The sequence below is a fragment of the Trichophyton verrucosum genome (genome assembly GCF_000151505.1).
Source record: "Trichophyton verrucosum HKI 0517 chromosome Unknown contig00442_1.f1.exp, whole genome shotgun sequence".
Taxonomy (NCBI): domain Eukaryota; kingdom Fungi; phylum Ascomycota; class Eurotiomycetes; order Onygenales; family Arthrodermataceae; genus Trichophyton; species Trichophyton verrucosum.
The window spans coordinates 1-19,701 of NW_003315330.1; the positions used below are offsets into that span (position 1 = coordinate 1).

Genomic DNA, 19,701 nt, shown 5'->3' on the forward strand with positions numbered 1-19,701 from the left:
AAAAAAAAAAGAAAATGAAAAAGAAAAAGAAAAAGAAAAAACGAGCAAGGTTTAGATCGGGCGATCCTTCTGTATCACACTTGCTCCGTACGGAGTACTCCATAACGACTCAATTACTTCCGCAGATACTCCATAACAGCCCACATTTAACTTCAGGTCGTATCATCCTTGTTCGGGGCATTATTGATGTTGCTTCAACGTCACCTCCGAAGTTATCCCAGGTTCTCTGCGTCGTCGGCCTGGTACGATATATCATCGTTCTAGGCGGGCTTTCAGCTCTCATTGGGATCAGACCAAATTTTTGGTCCTTGGTACGGACTGCGGGTTGACTATTCCGTAAAGATTTCGTAAACCTTATTTTCGCTATGTCTAGCTAGCTGGCCGGAGTAAAGTGATTTGAGGACTTAGATGTCTCATTCATGGCTTCTTTTAGTCTCCCCACGAGTTGTGGTTTTGCCCGAGTGTCACTGTACTCCTTACTTCGGGCAGAATATGGAGTCCTCGTAAAGCGTCTCTGGCCAAGTGAGAGCTCTGAGTTTGGCTGGCTTCATCAGCGTCATCCTGTGGCCACAGGGGGGGAGGGGGGGTATTGCCAGCACTTCCTCCGGAATGATAGGGAAAATCCATACAGTTTGACAAAACGGCCAGCGGCATAAGCAAGGGTTAGGGTTCAACGCTAGTTTTAATTTTTAATTTTTAACTTATTTTTTGTTTTCAAAAAGTAATGACGAGGAGATACTCCAATCAGATTTTCAATGTATCAGATATTGCTCTGTATACGCAATGAGCCTCGACTGGTACAGAGGAGTTCAGGGCCACAACACGCCGTAAGCTCCATCAGGTGGCAAGAAAGCGGTCAATGACAGGCCCCGGATGTCACTAAAAACATCCTCCTCGGGATATTTGCAAGACGACCAAGTGGAACATATGAGTAAATGGTATAAATAGAGCTAGGCTGAGTACGGGCTAAGTTCATGGTGGATGTGGATAGGTTGAGGAAAGCCCGAAGATAAAATCAGCAAGGAGAGAGTACGGAGTAATAGAGTACTTATCTTCTCATGGTTGTTCGCTAGTCGTTCAATAGACCCATGCCAGAATAGAAGAAAAGTCCTCGCTGTTATGTGAGGGTGTGTTGTCTCCAGATGACTATCTTCAATCCAGACGTGTGCCTGACGGCAAGCACAAGAGACAATAAACCATCGCAAAGCACGAACATTTGTGTATTTCCAAAGCTAAACCATCGGCCTGTGAAACTTGAACATGAAAAGACCGGCTTTGTGGAGTTAAAGCCATTGGACCTTCATCAGAGCAACGTCTGTTTAAAGTCAACGCTCAAAATAGCCTGGTCGATTCTGCTTGCGAGGTATACAGATACCAATCCTGTTGCCTTTCGTACTGTTACTAGGTACCAGAGAAACGATATTCTTGGTATTGGATGCGGACATTCGGATACCCCCTCCTGCTTCGAGCAATTGGTTGCCTCCATCGACGAGCAAAAACAAGGATTTCTCGCGGTCTCTCTGAGTCAAATCGAGGATTCAGGGTATAATGCGAGCTTCAACACCGGTCTTCTCTTTGGGCCATGTGAATCATTACAGGGCTGTGATGATCTGAAGGTGAGCTTTGGTTCTTCGCTGTCCTCATTTTGATCAAGGCGAAAACATGTCAGCTAACCGAGTCGACCTGGAAAATCCTTGTTGAAAACCAAAGGGTTTAGAAGTCATAGTCAATCTGAATGAAAGTGCACCGGTCCCACGCATCTCGCTCTGGTACTCTCGATATATCGTGGACGATGCTCAGGCTCGGAACCTGGCGAGCGAGCTGGAGCGTATCTTGAAGTCGCTTATTGACGAACCGCATTGCACGTTAGCCGACCACAACTCAATTATTAGTAACCACCACCTGCAGCAGATCATCTCGTGGAACAGCCAAGCGCCGTCGGAACCTCTCGATACAAACATCCCGACCCTTATCCGCCAGCAGTGTTTGATGCGCCCGAACTCTCAGGCAGTGTGCTCCTGGGATGGTGATTTGACCTATCGAGAGCTGGACAGGCTCTCATCCGTCGTGCAGGCCAAGCTGCGGGATCGTGGAATCGGACTTGGCGCCATCGTTCCTCTGCAGTTTGAAAAGAGCAAATGGACCCCCGTCGCTATCTTAGGAGTGCTCAAGGCTGGTGCAGCGTTTGTCTTGCTGGACCCCTCATATCCTCGCAGCCGGACAGAAGCAATTTGCAGAGATATCGAGGCCACGGTAATCATTTCCTTTGCTGAGCAACGCGCTACTAGCTCCAGCTTCATCGAGACAGTTATTGTCGTGGACAACACCATCAAAAATGACGAAAGGATACATATACCTCGTCAGGCATCTGTCAGACCCGATGATGTTGCCTACATTGCATATACTTCGGGTTCAACAGGTGTACCAAAAGGAATAATGATAGAGCATGCTTCGTTTTGTCTGAATTCAATATCGAGCAGCAACGCGCATAATCTCGACCATTCCTCTCGAGTACTGCAATTCGCATCATACGCATTCGATGTAAGCATCCATGAGAACCTAACTCCTTTGATCCTGGGAGGATGTGTCTGTATACCCTCGGAATCACAGCGCGTCAATCAACTTCAAGATGCCATAGTTGGCCTCGGCGTGAACTGGATGGAGCTGACGCCCTCTGTCGCACGACTCCTACGGCCGGAAGATATTCCATCCGTGAAAACACTAGTACTTGGAGGAGAGGCTATGCTTCCCGCAGATATATCCATGTGGAGCGATAAAGTGCGTTTGGTATGTGCCTATGGCCCTGCTGAGTGTACTGTGGTGTCAACAGTCCTGTCGGAAGATTGCCAGCCTGGAAACATTGGCCGTTCATACGCAGGGACATGCTGGATTGTGGATAAAGATAATCATCATCAACTTGTGCCCATCGGCGTTACGGGCGAACTAGTCATTGGAGGTTTCATTGTCGGCCGGGGGTATCTGAATCGGCCTCAACAGACGGCTTCTGCCTTCATCCAGAATCCAGACTGGATACCCAAGGTGTTCCCAATGGGCAGTAACATGAGGCTTTACAAAACAGGAGACCTTGCACGGTATAATTCTGATGGAACCATAATGTGCCAAGGCCGAAAGGACACTCAGGTGAAGCTTCATGGACAGCGGATTGAACTCGGTGAGGTGGAACATCATACACAGAAATGGTTTCCTGACTCTGTCGTTGCTGCCGAAGTGGTTGTACCCGCCAGTCAAAAAGAGAAATCCCCGTCCTTGGTACTGTTTGTTGCGGAAGAACAAGGCATCCAGGAGCATATTGGTGATTCATTAGTTCGACCATTAAATGAGAACTTTCGAGTTATTGCTCAGGAAATGAAGGACAAACTGCGAGATGAACTTCCAAGATACATGATACCCACAGCCGTGCTTCCTCTCGTCAAAATGCCTCTTTCGCGGACCGGGAAGATAGATAGGAAGATACTAAGGAATGCAGTTGCAAACCTCCCGGAGTCAGACTTTCAGCAATATCGGTCCGCTCTTCAAAGATCTTCCCTGAAAGAAAACATGGGTTCGCGCATCTTGAAAGCTGCACCTACCACAGATTCTGAACGTCTTCTTCAAAAGTTATACTCTAAAGTGCTTGGATTGTCTGAAGATGAAGTTGGAAGGGAGGACAGTTTTTTTGAACTCGGCGGAGATTCGATTAGTGCTATTACACTGGTTGGTATGGCGAGAGAGGAATACAACTTACAAATCAAAGTTGCCTCGTTATTTGCTGCTCCCGCTATATATGAGATGGCACAAACCATGGAATTCGTTACTCAGGATTCAATGCAAATTTGCGCTCCCTTTTCCATGCTGAAGGCATCCGAATTGCAAACAGTTACCGAACAGGCAATTGAACAATGTCAAATCAGCAGAGACCAAATTGAAGACATATATGGTTGCACTCCATTGCAAGAAGGGCTCATGTCTTGGAGTGCAAGGAATCCCGGCTCTTTCCAGGCACGCTTCATCTTTCGCCTCCCTGACACTATTGATACCCAAAAATTCCACGAAGCCTGGTGTTATGCCTTCAATTCAACACCTATATTGCGCACTCGCATCATCCAGACGGATGCTTCTTTCCGAGCTCTCCAGGTAATTGTCAAAGACAAATTGAGATGGTTTTCTTCCGAAGATAGAGATGTGGCAGCTGCAGATCCCATGTCTTATGGAACCCCCCTTGTCAGATGTATCATGGACAACAGTTGCCACCAGAAGAATGAAGCTCCAATATTCACTCTGGAAATGCACCATGCGCTCTTTGATAAATGGAGTTATGAACAAATCTTACAGATCGTTGAAGTAGCATACGAGAGTAGGACGGTTGAATTATTCCCATTTTCTCCGTTTGTTCACCACCTATCGGCTGTAAATCCTGAATATACCAAAACATTCTGGAAGAACGAATTCCAGAGCTTGAAAGCTCCAGTGTTCCCTCTCCGCATGCCCGAGGGCTACGTACCTAGAGAAATAGCAGTGGCCAGCAGGAATGTTCCACTTGGAGCTTCAACTGGAGTGGGAGGGTTCACAGCATCAACGCTAATTCGCTTATCCTGGGCAATGCTGATAGCGCAAGATACTCAATCAAACGACGTTGTCCATGGCGCCACGGTAACAGGTAGAAATGCACCTGTTCCTGGAATTGAAAAGATAGTTGGCCCAACAATTGCAACTTTCCCAGTTCGCACTGTACTTGACCGGAATGATCCCATCAAGGTGGCTCTAGGAAAAGTCCAAAATCATGCCACGGCTCTGATTCCTTTTGAACAGACAGCTATGCAGGGAATTAGAAGTTGCAGCCCCGAGGCATCGATTGCCTGCGATTTCCAGAGCTTGCTGGTTATCCAGCCTTCCTCTAAGAATAATCAAAATCCTCAAACCTGGCTTCTAAAACTTGGAGAGTCGCTCGAGGACGAGACGAAGTTTTGCACTTATGTCCTGACCGTGATATGTGAACTTGAAGTCGAGTCGGTGTCAGTAAGAGCTATATTCGACGCTGCTGTTTTATCACTGGACAAAGTGAACGCCATGTTGGGACAATTGGAATACCTTTTAACTCGGCTGGTAGACTCTGTGGATAGTCAAACATTGGGTGAGGTGATGGATATGTGCAAGTTTGGTTCTTCAGTTCACGACGAATGCAAGGTGGAACAGCTAAACTCCCAGAAAACCCGACTGGCAGCTATAGAAGCGGCTGCCCGAAACCTCATTGGGAACAGACATGTGTATGCAGAGATGATAACCCCCAAACTAATGTCTAGCCCAAGGTTAGCTCTTCTCGTGCCATGCAATGACCAGGGACCACAAAAGGGGGACATTTCTCTTCCTAAATAACTCCTTTATTTTAGCGTCCCCAAATTCCGATTCAAGGAAGACATTGGCGCTCCTAAAACGCCAGCTTCACACGGCGACCGAGTTCGTCGCAGCACCTCCCATATGTATCCCACTTGGATATATGTGGGATAATGGTATCTGTGCACAAGACCGCCAGAACTTGAAGGAAGCTCTAACACGACTGACTTCGAACGAAATTGAAGCTTGGCTGCAGAAATCAGGCCGCCAACAACCGAAATCTGAAGCAGAAAGGAAGCTTGCTTCCATTATCTCCAGAGTCTTGCACTTGAACCCCGAAGAAGTTGGGGCCGACGAAGACTTCTTCGCTTTGGGAGGTGATTCCATTTCTGTGATGCAAGTAGTGTCACAATGTCAACGTGACAAGCTTTCAATCACGGCAATGGATATTTTCGAAGGAAGGACAGTGAGCCTCATAACAGCGAGATCAAAGAAGGCTGCCAAGCTCCCGCCATCAACGAACTTGGCAAGGTACAAGCGAACAAAACGATTTGAGTGGGAGGTGGAAAATCTTTTAGGGTCTTCAACTACTATGAGCATTGAAGAAGTATACCCATGCACACCGTACCACGAAGGACTAGTTATTCCTCAATTGGGGAATGATGCATATGTCTCTCACACAATATGGAAAGTTGAAAGGATAGGATCAACAAGTCAAATTGATCCAGTCCAGCTTCAAAAGGCGTGGTATCAGCTCGCACAGCGCCATGCTGCTTTGCGGACGATATTGGTTGAGGCTGCCCTTGAAGATGTTGAAGGCGGGACCTTGACGCATGTTGTACTCGATTCATATCCTCGCGAAGTGAAAATACTTTCCTGCACAGATGATGAAGCCATGCGCGTCCTACGTCATCCAACGTTGAATTCGAGGGATAACGCTGGCCCTGTTCTTCCACATGTCTTTTCTATCTGCCAAACCGATACTGGCCAAGTGTATTGCAAGATGGAAGGCAAACATGCCATTATCGATGCAGTCTCTGTGATACTCCTCATAAAAGAACTTGCACTAGCGTACGAGGGAAAGCTTCCATCTAGGCAAGGGCTCGAGTATAGCTCTTGGGTCTCATATGCTCTCTCTCTACCCGACTGCATGGACTTCTGGCTTGAATACCTTGCTGGTGCAAAGCCATGCCACTTCCCGCGGTTATCGAGAGAAATACAACCCGTTACGGGCTTCCTTAATTCGGTAGAAGTGAGCCTGGGACATCCTAGTCCGCCGAGAAAGCTGTGTGCTTTGAACGGTTTAACGATTACCAACCTGCTCCAGATTGCCTGGGGTATCGTACTTCGACAGCACACTGGCTCTGACGATGTGTGCTTTGGGACCTTGGTGACGGGCAGAGAGGCACCGCTACCGGGAGTACATGACATTGTTGGTTCCATATTCAACGTTCTTGCATGTCGGCTCACTCTAAGTGAGAATATGTCCTTAAGAGAATGTCTGCAAGAGAATCAGGTCGCGATGGCAAACCGTTTATCCAACCAGTACTGCTCACTGTTCGAGGTGATGCAGCGTATAGACAGCACCGGATCTTTGTTCAACACCTGTCTATCAGTAGAACAGCCGTTGTCTAATAGCAACCAGAAGGAACCTGGCGTTCACTTTGAAGCACTTGAGACCCGGGAGGCTACGGAGGTATGATAGTTTTCTTTTTCTTTCCTGCTGTCAATGTGGTTAATTTATTTCCCTCCGGTGGTTGCACATGGCTGACAGAAACGCACTATTTAGTATGACATTGTCACTGTGGTCACTGTTGGCGAAGCAGAGATGACAGCAAACATAACCTACTGGTCATCCGTTCTAACCAGGGAGCAGGCCATCGCCGTCGGACGGGAATTCCGGCTTGCTATCTCGACAATTACCGAGCATATTCGGTAATTACTCCGATAAAAATTCATTTGAACATTCTTTGAACATTTTCACCATATCAGCCAGTTACATAGCGGGAGGATATTTGTTTGGCCTCCTCCCTTTCTCTTTTCTTTTTCCTTTACAAGTATATATGTTTGCCAGTTATGATTAGTTAATATTTAGATATAATGCCAGCGTGCTTGATTCTTTGGTTTGTAGCTCCCAATAATTCGATGTTTGTCTCGGCCTGTTTAACTATCTCCATCTGCAGGCTAACTAGTTGACTATTAACTAACCAACAGGTGGTGGTTATATGTACCGAGCTCCGCTGCACCTTCGGCGAGACCCGTACGGACGCCTGCTCCAGGAAGAACGACAAACTCAGGTCCGTCCACTCATGCAGGCAGCTAAGCATGCATCTCGTCAATGCTGCATGCAACGACGAAGCCAGCAGCCTGGGGGATCAGCCACTAGGACGACTACGATGCCACGGATGCTGCTGCTGGCAGCCAACGACAGCGCTTCGGCAGCGCCCATCAGGTGATGCTTAAATTGAGATACCCAGCCATGTCCGTCCCTGAGCTCTGCTTCGTATCCAGCACATCTGCAGACAGCCGAATTCCTCAAAAAATGGAACCCTCGAGTTCCACCGACTCGCACATGCTGCCCAGGTCACGGCGTTGAGTGGCTCGTCTTCCTTGACTTTTGCGGGACAGTAGCGAGAGAGCTGTTGCCATTGATCGACGGCCCGTCCACCAGTCAGGATGCCGCGTCCCATGGTCCATGGTCAGGCTGATTTCCACCAGCTCGAGAGAGAGAAGCAGGTAAAGTAATCAGCCTGGCAAGCTGCGCGCTCTGTCTGATCATGCTGGACATTTAAAGAGAGCTGGCTGTCCCTAGAGCGTGGTGATGGAGCAGCCAACCAAGTAACCATCCAAGACACCCTTGACCTGAGATCAGACAACACAGCCATGAAGTTCCTCGCCCTCCTCTCCCTTGTGGCTGCTGCCACTGCCGCCCCAGCTGCCCTCGAGGCCAGAGGTGCCACTACTTGCGGCAACACCTACTACTCTGCCAGCCAGGTCACCGCTGCCAGCAACGCTGCCTGCAACTACGTCCAGAGCGGCACCACTGCCGGCGGCTCTACCTACCCTCACCAGTACCGTAACTATGAGGGCTTCTACTTCCAGGGTCTCAGCGGACCATTCTACGAGCTCCCTCTCCGCACTTCTGGCGTCTACAGCGGTGGTATGTACCAGAAACTCCTTCATATTTTACATGCTCGACATGTTCAGTGGTTAACCGTATGATATAGGTTCTCCCGGCGCTGACCGTGTCATCATCACCGGGAACTGCGACGAGGCCGGTCAGATCACTCACACTGGTGCTAGCGGCAGCGGCTTTGTTGCTTGCTCTGGTACCAGCTAAATGGATGGTAATTGGGAATGATTGATGACAAGACTTGCTTTCTCCTGCTGCTGCCGGGAGTTGTTGGAAGATACTGGAGGATTCACCAGCCGGGAAACTATCAAGAGTGCCGTGTTGAGTTCTTCAGTAACGCAACTAGATGTACATAGCCAGAAATTCAACGAAATGAATGAAACATTAGACGGATATGTTGGAGTAAACAATGCCCCTGTAACTAACCCAAGCGTGCTCGTATTCTACCTTGATACTGTCACCTTTCTACCCACCCCCGCAGTCTAAAGGCGGCACAAACATCTTAACTAACCATGGCCGTCTTCTAAGATCCTACCTGAGCTTCCGTCGTTTTAATCTAGAAACTGCGGCGAGCTTGACATCGTTGCCGTGAGGGAGAGCAGGACTGATATACTTGCATGTACTCCGTAAGGGGTCGCAGCCTCAACCTGCCACTGATATACCTTCCATGCCCTGCCTACCACCAACGAAGCCGGGCTAGCTCAATCGGTAGAGCGTGTGGCTTTTACAGCAAACACGGTCTGAGATCACCACAAGGCTGCGAGTTCGAGCCTCGCGTTCGGCTTTCTCTTTTTTGTCCCTTTTTTTTTTTTTTTTTTTTTTTTTAATTTTGTTCTGGTTGCTGTGGTCGTTACATAATCATACCACGTGATGCTATGTTGATAAAAAGTCGCTTGCGCTTTCGCATTTTCTTTCGCTGCAAGCTCTTCGTTAGCTACGCCTGTCGACTGTCGACTGATAATGTCATTCAATGTCGCTGGGCTCACGGGATACTGACAGTATAGATGTAAGTTGACCTTTTCTACGTATTACCATTACTCCAAGCCATACACGGCTTTCATATGATGAATACCATACGAACCAAGTACTTTTAGGAAGAGCCGGAAGAGGTATGGCAACCGTTACCACATGGAGCGGGTTAATTTATTATTTGTGTCGTCGATGCTTATAACGGTTCTGCTGATGAAAGCTGTGTATGGTTTTGGAGTGCCTTTTGTCCTTTTCAGCCTCTCGCTATTCACATTGTTCGTTGGGAATATCAGTGGGTACATTGTGCTAATTTGCTTCGTACCCTAGGGAAGAAAACCTGCTAGCCGAGCCATACATATACCGTGGAATGTCAATCATATGCCTGTAGTATTAGGATTTGCTGTGGGCTGCTGTCTAGATATATATAACTGGTGGGCGATGGTACATGTTGTTCTTCTACTGGGTCAAACCGCAGGATATCCCCTCGATCCATGGCCAAGATTGTAGGTATAGCCAGGGCATACTAACGAATTAATACTGATTCTATGTTGCTTTTATTTCATTTCTATTCAATCGACTTTTTTTTTACTGTACAAAAACTCCAATCCGCCGTCTGGGTGAAACAGGATGTAAGATCAACATGTTTTTGGTATCCCTCAAATGCAACGAAACACCCTTGATACTTTGCAACCAGAATAGTAAATAGTATATTATGCGTGGCCGAACACACTAAGCAACAGACACGTACTGCCGCTTCTTCACGCCGGTCTGTTTTTGCTCGTCTTGTTCCCACTGCTCTTCATCCACATATTCCGACTGGCTCTTCTCTCTCACCTGCCCGCCGATGAACTGCAGAGCCGCCAGGTTATATCCCATTTCATCCTTTTGCCTGTCGAGAACTCGGCGCAGATGAGAGCGGATAGAGTCGAGCATGGGCTTCATCATCTTGCTGCTGACAACCTGGGTGTGATGCGTCTTTAGGATGAAGAACAGGACACGGCAGGTAAGCGGTATATCCCACCCTTTTCTAGCCCATATATCTACAAAGGTGAATAGGGCAGGGAGTTTAGTAAAGGGAAGAACGAGAAGTGCATCCTGTAGTGAGGCAGCGGGTATCTTTCGAATAACGTTGAGAAGGTATCTCTCGGCAGATATATTTCCAAGAGCAAGATATTGCGGGTGCCGTGTAGGAGGTGGAAGATTCTTTTCCTTTGCGTCTTGTAGCAGCGCAAGATCATCCATACCAAGATCCAAAGCTTCAATGATCTTTTCTCCAGCTGTAAGAGTCTCCGTTGTCTGCTTACCGGCTGCAACTGCCTCAGCCTTGTCTTCGTCGTCCTCATCCTGGTCCAGGGACTTGAGCAGGTTGTCCTCATACAAGCTTTCCATTTCCTTTTCTCGTTCCTCTTCTAGGAATGTCTGTTCATCTGTCTGTTCCCAGAGTCGTATACTCTTATCATGGCTGGAAGTTACGATGAACTCCCCACAATGGCTCATGGCCAGTGCCCAAATTTCGCCGTGGTGACCCCCAAGTTTGAGAATTTGCTCGAACTTATCGCCATCCCAATATTTGATAACTCGGTCTTTGCCCACACTGAAAAAATTATGCCCATCACCTTCCTTGTTGTGAGGCATAAAGGCAACAGCCATGACACTGTCCTGATGAGCAAAGAAAGACTTGTGGCAGTCACCAAAATCAAGACCCCATAGCCGTACAGTCTTATCAGCTGAGCAAGTAACAATCATCTTGCTATCGTATGAAATATCCATATTCAAGACTGGGAGCTTATGGCCGTACAAGTTAAGAAAGAGCTTCAAAGAGTCGACAAAGAAAACCTTGACAGTGTTATCCAAAAGAGAAACGGCTAGTAAACGAGCATCCGGGCTGAAGCGTAGACTGAGAATGTCATCAGTCACCTTTAATGTCCTGGTGTGGACAAGCTTCAGTTTAGGGGTAGTCCGTTTGGTTCCCAGGACCTCCTCTTGCACTACCTGGAAATTCCAGAATTTCGCTGTCTTGTCGGCACTGCCAGTAACCATCGACTTTCCATCGGGATGGGCTTGAAGCGACCAAACAGGCCCATCGTGTGCTTGTATTGTGTCCAACAAGGTGGACGACGCAATATCAAATACCTCAATTTCTCCATTCTTATTTCCAACGACCACGATCTTGTCCCCTGGCAAAAATGCAGAGCAAAGAGCGTAGCCACAATCCAGTGTTCGTAAACATGTTTCCGTCCGTACATTCCAAATCTTCAGGCTTCCATTCGATGCCGATGAAACCATTCTGTCATCGGAACTTAAGGCAAGGGATCTCACATCTGTCCTGTGGCCCGGGATATCAATGGAAAGAACACGGCTATAATCAGGCTCATCCTGGTCCGGAGACTTTTTCTTCTCGGCTGGTGTGATTCCGTAGGTCTCCAGTTGGTTGTTGGCCGTAGCCACAAGTAGTTGTAAACCTTTTGAGCCCATCCAGTCCACAGACGATACCTTGCCTCCTGTCCGAACAATTGTATGCGGAACAAAAACTTCTGCAATTGAGGCCGCAGTGGTAGGGTCATCCATATCCACGTCTGCTTCCGTTCCGCCTTCACCTGCTTTTTCTCGGGCCTTCTCTCTCTTCCGCTTGCGTTTCCTTGCCAGGCTCTTTTGTACTTCCTCGTTACTCTTTATTCGCCAGATCTCGGTCGACTTCTCGGATCCATGAAGGGCAACGTAATCCAATTGTGGGTGGAAATGTATGCCCAACGTCCTCTCTTTCCCATTGCGATAAAGGTTACCCCGATCAGTCAGTATCTTGCGGGTATTCACTTCGGCTTTCCCTCCTGCAACCTCCCTTATTGAGCTCGCGTCAATGGACCAAACTCTCAATTCACCTTCATTACCACCAGTGATGCAACCGCTCATATCAGGCGAAAGGCCTAAACTCCAGCATTCTCCGTTTCCTTGTGCAATATGTGTCTCGATGCAGTGTTGAGAAGAGAGATCCCAGACTTTGATCAGTGAATCCTTTCCTGTACTTAATAAGAAACCATCGTGCTGGCTAAGCGCAAGAGCTTCCGCATCATCCACAGCGCCTGTGGTCAGGAAATGAAGGGAAGTAATCTGGTCAGTGTGACCTCGCAATTTGACTAATCCTACTTCAGACACCAAATCCCAGAGTATTATATCTGTGTCCTTAGAGCCACTTGCAACTCGTGTTCCTTGCGCGTCGAATACTAATTTGGTAATCGCAGATTTGTGGCCATTGAAAGAAATCATTACCGTAGCTAACTTTGAGTCCCATATTCTAATTGTGCCGTCCTCGTACCTATAGCTCGTGAGTTAGACCGTTCATCCACCATAAAGAAAAAGCATGGTATTTCGTTAAAAGAGTATCCTCACCCTACTGCAAAAAGGTCTTCATCGGTCTTGCTTTGCGCAATTGCTGTCACTTGCGCCTGGCATTTTTGATCAGTCCATTTTGAAAGTAAATCCCCCTTCTTGATGTCCCAACATAGAACACTCTCTCCGGCGCCTACAACTGCACGCCCAGAGCCCGATTTTCGAACTGAGCCGGTTGTCTTCTCATCTTTCAGCCAAACCGCATTTGCTGAGGCGGAAGTGACCAGGCCGAAAGTCTTTGAAGCCTCGAATTTTCTATGAAAAGCATATTGTTAGTAGCAATTCGAATTGAGAGCGACGAGCAGAACTTACAAATACGACTTCACCATTTTTCCCTTGCGTCAAAGACGAGACTCCAATATCTGCCCTTCCACCAAGCTTCAAAGTCTCGAAATGCGCAAAAGAAATATTGAGTTCCACGGATAAGCTGCGGTTTCCCTCAAAGACCAGTGTAGCAATTTTAAGATTACGTAATTAAGTGCAGACGAGTGAACGCATCGCTGACGCCGATACAGTTGGACGGAGAAGTATCACAGCGCAACAAAACAGATCTAAACAACCCTTACATGACGTCTGCGCAGCGTGGTTATCGGAATTGATTTTATGATACTGGTTCCCTAAAGATGCTACTCCTAGATTACCACAACGTCCTCATACACTCGCTGCTAACTGAGCGGTTCTCAGGGTAAATACCCCACCCAATGTGTGCTGCCTTGGGATAGATTCAACTGACAATCAACGATAGAGCTGCCCCAGTTTCGATCGATCAGATAGTATCCGACTTCGACGGCGTTACGTTTCATGTTTCCACTCCCGAGACCAAATCCAAAATCCTCATCTCCATCGCAGTACGCTGTTTCCGCGAGCTGGTACAATATGGTGCGGAGGGTGTCCTTCAGAGAGAATACGGACCATACATTGTATCCCCAGAGCCTGGATATGACTTTTCAATCCTCATAGACCTGGAGGATCTCCCTGCTGAGCAGGAGGCAAGGGATCAACTAATTATGAGCATTGCGCTCATGAAACGGAATGCCATGGCTTCGCCCTTCGAGAGAGGATTTGAAGAGTTCCAAAAACTCGAGGAGGAGTCTAACAAATACTCCCTTGAAGCTCTTCCACAACAGTTAAAGGATGGTGGAGAGGTGATGACTGTCCATTACCGAGATGAGGAGGCCATATTCATCAAGGCTGGATACGATTGCGTCACTGTTATTTTCAGCACAATCTTCAGGGATGAGACAGATAAGATCTTTGGTAAAGTGTTCCTTCAGGTATGCCATAATGGCCTATATCCCTTGCTCTCTATATCTCTGGATTTATCATCTGATTTCTTGATAGGAATTCGCCGACGTTCGAAGGCGAGCCATACAAAACGCCCCCCAAGTCCTATTCCGCAACGATCCACCGCTAGAACTCCAAGGGATTCCAGGCCTAAAGGACTCTCGAAATGGGGAAGTCGGCTACATCACATTCGGTAAGGCCAAATGCTCAAGCAATATGTCGGTATAACTCCGCTAATGGTATATAGTCCTCTATCCCCGTCACCTCCTGCCACAAAAACGTGCGGAGACGATATCCCACATACAAACCTTCCGCGACTACTTCCACTATCATATCAAAGCTTCAAAAGTACGATCCTGAATATATACCACCAATTAGGACATGTTCCGATTATTGACCTACTTGTCTAGGCTTATATCCACACCAGAATGCGGAAACGCACTGCAGACTTCTTGCAGGGTAAGCTTGCTTAGATTCAACGTTAACCACTTTGCTTATACTAATTGTACCTTTTTCTCTAGTTCTTAACCGTGCGAGACCCGAGAATGAAGAAAAGGAGCGAAAGACCGCCAGTGGAAGGACGTTCCGTGTCCAAGGTTAGAGAAAATTAACACAAATGAAGACATGTCTCTCAATAAACGTGCTGCTGGTTTTGCAGCGCAGCGGTCACAATTCCAATTGTCTGAACCCACGTACAATAAGTCTAGTTAAATATGTGCATATTTCCTTGACGAGATTCTCCAAATTACCCTTATACCAAATAAATTACAGGAGAAATCGCGTATGCTGGCATTAAGTGCCTGATTAGATAAGTAAGCCCCCAATCTGCTGGGTCACGTATTGAATGAACCCATCTGAACAACGCCCAAGGGACCCTATTCACAGATGAAAGTGAGTGTCGTTGCGAAGGTTAGAAGACAATCTGAGTATTGAATAGGCTATTGAGGGATGTCGATGTTTGGCCTGCTCAATGGAACTCTATGAGCTCATCGTCGCATTCAAAGTTCAATAACACAGGAACTTTGAATAGGCAGCCTAGGTGAATTCACATCCGACAATCGAGGACATACTACCAGCCACCATATATATAACCCCCTTTCAGTTCTGCCTTTCCTTTTCCTTTCCATCATGACGCTCCACTCCAGGAACCTTACCAAGAGCTCCATCCATCCTCATCACAGCCAGCTATCTCTGATATACAACTCTCGAATTCACGAACTACCCCTTTCCACCCCCTTTGAAGAACCCAATTATACCCACCTTAAGATATTTTCGGAAACCAATGGAGTTCCTACAGCCAGTTAGGTATATTCCGGGGTCAAATGAGGCAGAATTCTGCGGTCCGCAGACCTTTGAAGACAGCAAGTCTGAGAGGCAAGGCAGAGCCGTCATGGCTTATTCCAAGGTCTATGGCGTCGCCAAGATGATTTCTGAGATTCTCAAGGCATTTGGATCAGAAGTAAGTGGGAATATTGAAAAACAGTTGCATTTCAAAAGAACATCAGGTTAACAATCGGTATCTAGTTGGACGACACTCCAACGGATATAAAATTTCATATTGCCCGAATGGAGAAAGAATTGACACAGCCATACTCCGCCAAACTCCTTGCAGCGGTTGAAGACCTGTTCTACATCTTACTCGCAAGAGTAAAGAGTGAAATCCGGCAAATAGACATTGAAGAGAGCTTCGAGTTTGATTATCGTTTTGCTAGAACCAACTCAAGGCTTCTTCGAAGCAAGGGCCTTCCGGAAATCAAACACCTTAGGTTGATCTTTGAGGCATGCAAATGTCTCCTACTTTCAGAGGAAGTGTGCGGTGTGCTCAACACAGAACTCATTCGACATCAAGAAGAAGACTATATCCAGCAAACCATGCTAATGGGCGAGGAGGCTGGGTACTTCGCCGATGACCCGGTTAGCTACCGTCAATATATACAGAGCCTGATCACCGACCCAGACTCACCATATCGCATGAAGTGGAGCGGACTTAATCCTGTTTACGACGCTTCCCCAGAGATGATATTTGCAACTTTGAGGGAGAAGTACATGGGTATTACAGCAAGAGAGAAGAAACAAGGCAAATGCGCCGACGTCAAGGTTAGATCCCCTCCACCAGCATGGAAATCCAACCCGGCCTATGCGGAAGAACGACGAATACAGGCAAACAGAGAAGCAGCATGTGCTATGCTACATGGTATAACTGTTGGCGAGTTTCGACGTCAGAATAGCCAGGAAGTGGTCCGCCTATATGTCCAGCAAAATCTTTGTGTATGTCTTGAGAACTGCACTTGTTCTCGCAGATGTACTGCTAAGGGATGGAGAATTTGCCCCTGTACAAGTAGGATGAATCTACTTTACGAAGAGGACCTTGGCCTCCGGCGACCATTTGTTGAAAAATGTGCGGACATGGCAGTGATACTATTCGAAGCACTATCTGCCTCTTACCAGGGTATTGGCTTGCATGGAATGACATGTTTCCTGAGCAGAGGATTGGAGTTCTTCCACGACGAAGTCACTCACTTCCGAGACCACTATTGGCGAGCTGTCGCTCAAGACAGCTACTGCTTTGACTTCAACATGGATTTTCAGTACCCGCAGGGAATTAGGGATGGCGTGCATCGAGGGCAGTGCTAGTAAGAGAATAAATGGTCATATAGTGACGATTTTAATGATTGAACGAACAGCTAGGGAGGAGTTGAAGGCCGTTTCTTTCTTTTCCATTTTTTTTTTCCTGTCAAAGGGCTTTTAACAAGCACGAGCAGTGTTTCATGATTTTATGCATATTTTAGCTGCTGTCTTTCTTCGTTCTTTTCTTGCTTTGAATGTATTTCCACCTCGAAGTTCGAATACGAAACTCGATATGGGCAAAAGCCATGTCACGTGCACTTAAGCGCCCGCTTCTCCATATCGACAAACCTTACGGAGTACTCCGTACATGGTTGTGCATCCATACATTTACCGTGCATCAAGACATCGATTCCCCAGACCCAGCGCCCGGCTTTAGGGCTTCTAGAACAGAAGACTTGGAATCTAGATCTACCGTATGCTGGCAACGACAACATTGTCATCCCCTCTTCAACTACTCCGGACACGAGTGACTTCCGATACGCAACTCCCGGTGCTCGCCGCCAGAGCTAGATGGTTAACGACCGAACAACGCGGAGTCGCCAAGTCGAGGGCGGGTGATTGGAGAGAAAAGCCGTGGACTAAATAGCCGTCGCCGCTGCGCTCTAGCTTCTCTATCGTCACAAACTCGACCGCTCGCTCTGGAAGCCGAATGGCGGTGCTTTGGTTCGGTCAACGTCCGCGATATCTAACTGCACGGTTGCCACTCCTAGGCCAAAGACCACACTCAAATTTCAACCAGAGACCCCACTAAGTCGGACGGCAGGAATGGAACTTGTGCGGCGTGCCCATTCGCTTCCAGCTCCGGTTCCTGGATGCGGCGTAGTATAAGTTAGGCTGGGGAATGCACATAACGAAGGAGACCTAAGGCAGATACAATCAATCGCCTCTCTGGCAGTGCGCTGATTATTTACCCAGCTGACGGAAGATATAATTTTCCGGAGCTCAACAATTGTCACAAAAGAAAAAACACGAAGGCCTTAACGGAGAATTATCAGGTCAGGTTATCGTTGCGCGTGCCTACCCCTGTACCCTGCGTGGTCTGGCTGTGTTGAGAGGCGCATGTTAGCAAAAACTGGAAGTTGTCCGATTTCAAAAACAAAGGAGGGCGAAAAAAAAAAAGGCGAGGAGGAAATAGGATGACCATATTTAATCCATCTGGTCTCTTCCATCCTACCTAAACCAGAGAATATTTTTGAGGGTTTGATTAAACCCAAGAAACATCTACAGTGAGCCTGCTCCAGGTGCAGATAAACTCATGCTGGAATGGTCTTTACTACCCCTGCCTCCACTCGCTTTCTGATATCAACAAACTGGAAACTCCCAACCCTCCGACAATTTATCCAGTGGTCGCCGGCCGTTGCCCCTATATCTGGCATCTCAACCCCGACCGCAGAGAAAAATGTGCAGCCTGTGCGATCAAAATGGCCTCCTTTCTATTTTGACACTGGCTACTCGATAATCCCGAAGCGACCGTCCCGGCCGTTCCCGCCGCCTTTCCTATCGCCGCCATCCACTTCGTTCTCAGATGCCTTGACGACTCATGACAGGAGTCATGATAGACGGCCGTCGGTAAACGGGGAGCCTCTTCGCGGGCTAACAAACGGAGACGATGCGATCCTTTGTTCTCCAAACTTCTTGGGCGTGAACGACGGAGTCGGAGCTTGGGCGTCGAAGCCTCAGGGCCATGCTGCGTAGGTGCCTCTTTGAACCTTAGGCAAGGTCAAACAGTTACTCACAGTTTGTTTTCCAGGTTGTGGTCCAGATTAATACTGCATTACTGGGCGTTGGAAGTTGAAAACCGCCTCACCGGATCGCCGAAACCGGACTTGATTGAGTGTCTTCAGCGGGCGTACGAAGAGACAGTCGAGGCAACCTCATCCCCAAATGAGATTCTAGGGACCACCACCACCGCGACTGCACTCTTGAGCTACAAAATCATAGGAGAGACACCCACTCCGTTCTTGCATGTCACCAATCTTGGGGATTGCCAGACACTAGTCATTCGCCCAAGAGAGAGGCGTATTGTGTTCAAAACCGATGGCCAGTGGCACTGGTTCGACTGCCCCATGCAGCTAGGGACCAATAGTGTGGACAAACCTCGAGAGAATGCAGCATTGTCCGTACTGGAGATAGAGGAAAATGATATCGTTCTGGTGGTTTCAGATGGAGTAACAGATAATTTGTGGGACCATGACGTGCTAGAAGTGGTACTCAAAAGTCTCGAGAAATGGGAAATATGCAAGAAAAAGCGAGAGATGGCCGAGTATCTTGAGAGTCGGGGCGGAAGGATGGTATATGTCGCTGAGCAGCTCTTGACCACTGCCAGGGCAGTTGCCATGGACCCGGCCGCGCAAACTCCGTACATGGAAAAGGCGCAGGAAGTAGGTCTGTCTGTCAACGGAGGTATGCATTCCAGCGATCTTGTGCTGTTGTCAACCTAGTTCGTCTTACTGACCCTTGCGTTGTACAGGTAAAATGGATGATATCAGTGTTGTTGCCGGCCGTGTTGTCAGGTCCGGTTGAAAAGCACCCACATCTCACAACGAGCATCGCGGGGCGTTCCATCAGTGTTCTTGTTTTGTATTTTCGATTGAATCGTTAGCATGCATTTGAGGAACGCGGAAAGGATTTGAGCGTTGGGATGGTTGCATATTTCTTTCAGCGATTGGCCGGAGTCTTCACTGGATGTTATCTTTGGGTTCTTGGGTCATTGGGCTTTTGGCGTTTTACCGGGTGGGAATTGGGAAACAAAGATAATAATCGCATAGAGCGCAAGGTAGAGTCAGCTGCGTCTTATATATACACTCCACACATATTAATATTTTCTCGAACAAACACAAGCCGTTGCTCGTCTGTATCCTTGACGTCGGTTTTGGATGTTGTTCCTTAACTCTCTCCGTCTCTAACTAAACAAAGTTTTTGTACCCACAAGCCGGCGAAATCTTGGCATCAAATATGCATTTTCAAAG

General features: G+C 47.6%; 6 protein-coding genes and 1 non-coding gene across 7 annotated transcripts; 6 read left to right on the forward strand and 1 right to left on the reverse strand.

The window, feature by feature from the left end:
- Positions 1 to 1,142: 1,142 nt before the first annotated feature.
- Positions 1,143 to 7,270, forward strand: TRV_05651 (nonribosomal brevianamide peptide synthase FtmA; the record flags this gene model as incomplete). Its single annotated transcript, XM_003020227.1, has 4 exons — positions 1,143 to 1,616; positions 1,711 to 5,306; positions 5,410 to 7,027; positions 7,121 to 7,270. 4 exons carry the CDS (start codon positions 1,143 to 1,145, stop codon positions 7,268 to 7,270), a joined length of 5,838 nt encoding a protein of 1,945 aa, XP_003020273.1.
- A 944-nt stretch (positions 7,271 to 8,214) lies between these two features.
- Positions 8,215 to 8,671, forward strand: TRV_05652 (uncharacterized protein; the record flags this gene model as incomplete). The annotated part of the gene is made up of 2 exons (XM_003020228.1): positions 8,215 to 8,491; positions 8,559 to 8,671. The coding sequence occupies 2 exons, from the start codon at positions 8,215 to 8,217 to the stop codon at positions 8,669 to 8,671; spliced, it is 390 nt and encodes a 129-aa protein (XP_003020274.1).
- Positions 8,672 to 9,154: 483 nt separating this feature from the next.
- TRV_05653 lies at positions 9,155 to 9,248 on the forward strand. The gene has a single exon. It is a non-coding gene; the product is annotated as a tRNA-Lys (tRNA).
- Positions 9,249 to 10,162: 914 nt separating this feature from the next.
- Positions 10,163 to 13,149, reverse strand: TRV_05654 (uncharacterized protein; the record flags this gene model as incomplete). The annotated part of the gene is made up of 3 exons (XM_003020229.1): positions 10,163 to 12,746; positions 12,821 to 13,075; positions 13,133 to 13,149. 3 exons carry the CDS (start codon positions 13,147 to 13,149, stop codon positions 10,163 to 10,165), a joined length of 2,856 nt encoding a protein of 951 aa, XP_003020275.1.
- A 294-nt stretch (positions 13,150 to 13,443) lies between these two features.
- On the forward strand, positions 13,444 to 14,301 carry TRV_05655 (uncharacterized protein; the record flags this gene model as incomplete). Its single annotated transcript, XM_003020230.1, has 2 exons — positions 13,444 to 13,505; positions 13,566 to 14,301. 2 exons carry the CDS (start codon positions 13,444 to 13,446, stop codon positions 14,299 to 14,301), a joined length of 798 nt encoding a protein of 265 aa, XP_003020276.1.
- A 1,085-nt stretch (positions 14,302 to 15,386) lies between these two features.
- TRV_05656 (uncharacterized protein) lies at positions 15,387 to 16,738 on the forward strand (the record flags this gene model as incomplete). Its single annotated transcript, XM_003020231.1, has 2 exons — positions 15,387 to 15,563; positions 15,629 to 16,738. The coding sequence occupies 2 exons, from the start codon at positions 15,387 to 15,389 to the stop codon at positions 16,736 to 16,738; spliced, it is 1,287 nt and encodes a 428-aa protein (XP_003020277.1).
- Positions 16,739 to 17,995: 1,257 nt separating this feature from the next.
- On the forward strand, positions 17,996 to 19,255 carry TRV_05657 (uncharacterized protein; the record flags this gene model as incomplete). Its single annotated transcript, XM_003020232.1, has 3 exons — positions 17,996 to 18,423; positions 18,495 to 19,135; positions 19,203 to 19,255. 3 exons carry the CDS (start codon positions 17,996 to 17,998, stop codon positions 19,253 to 19,255), a joined length of 1,122 nt encoding a protein of 373 aa, XP_003020278.1.
- Between the last annotated feature and the right edge of the window lie 446 nt (positions 19,256 to 19,701).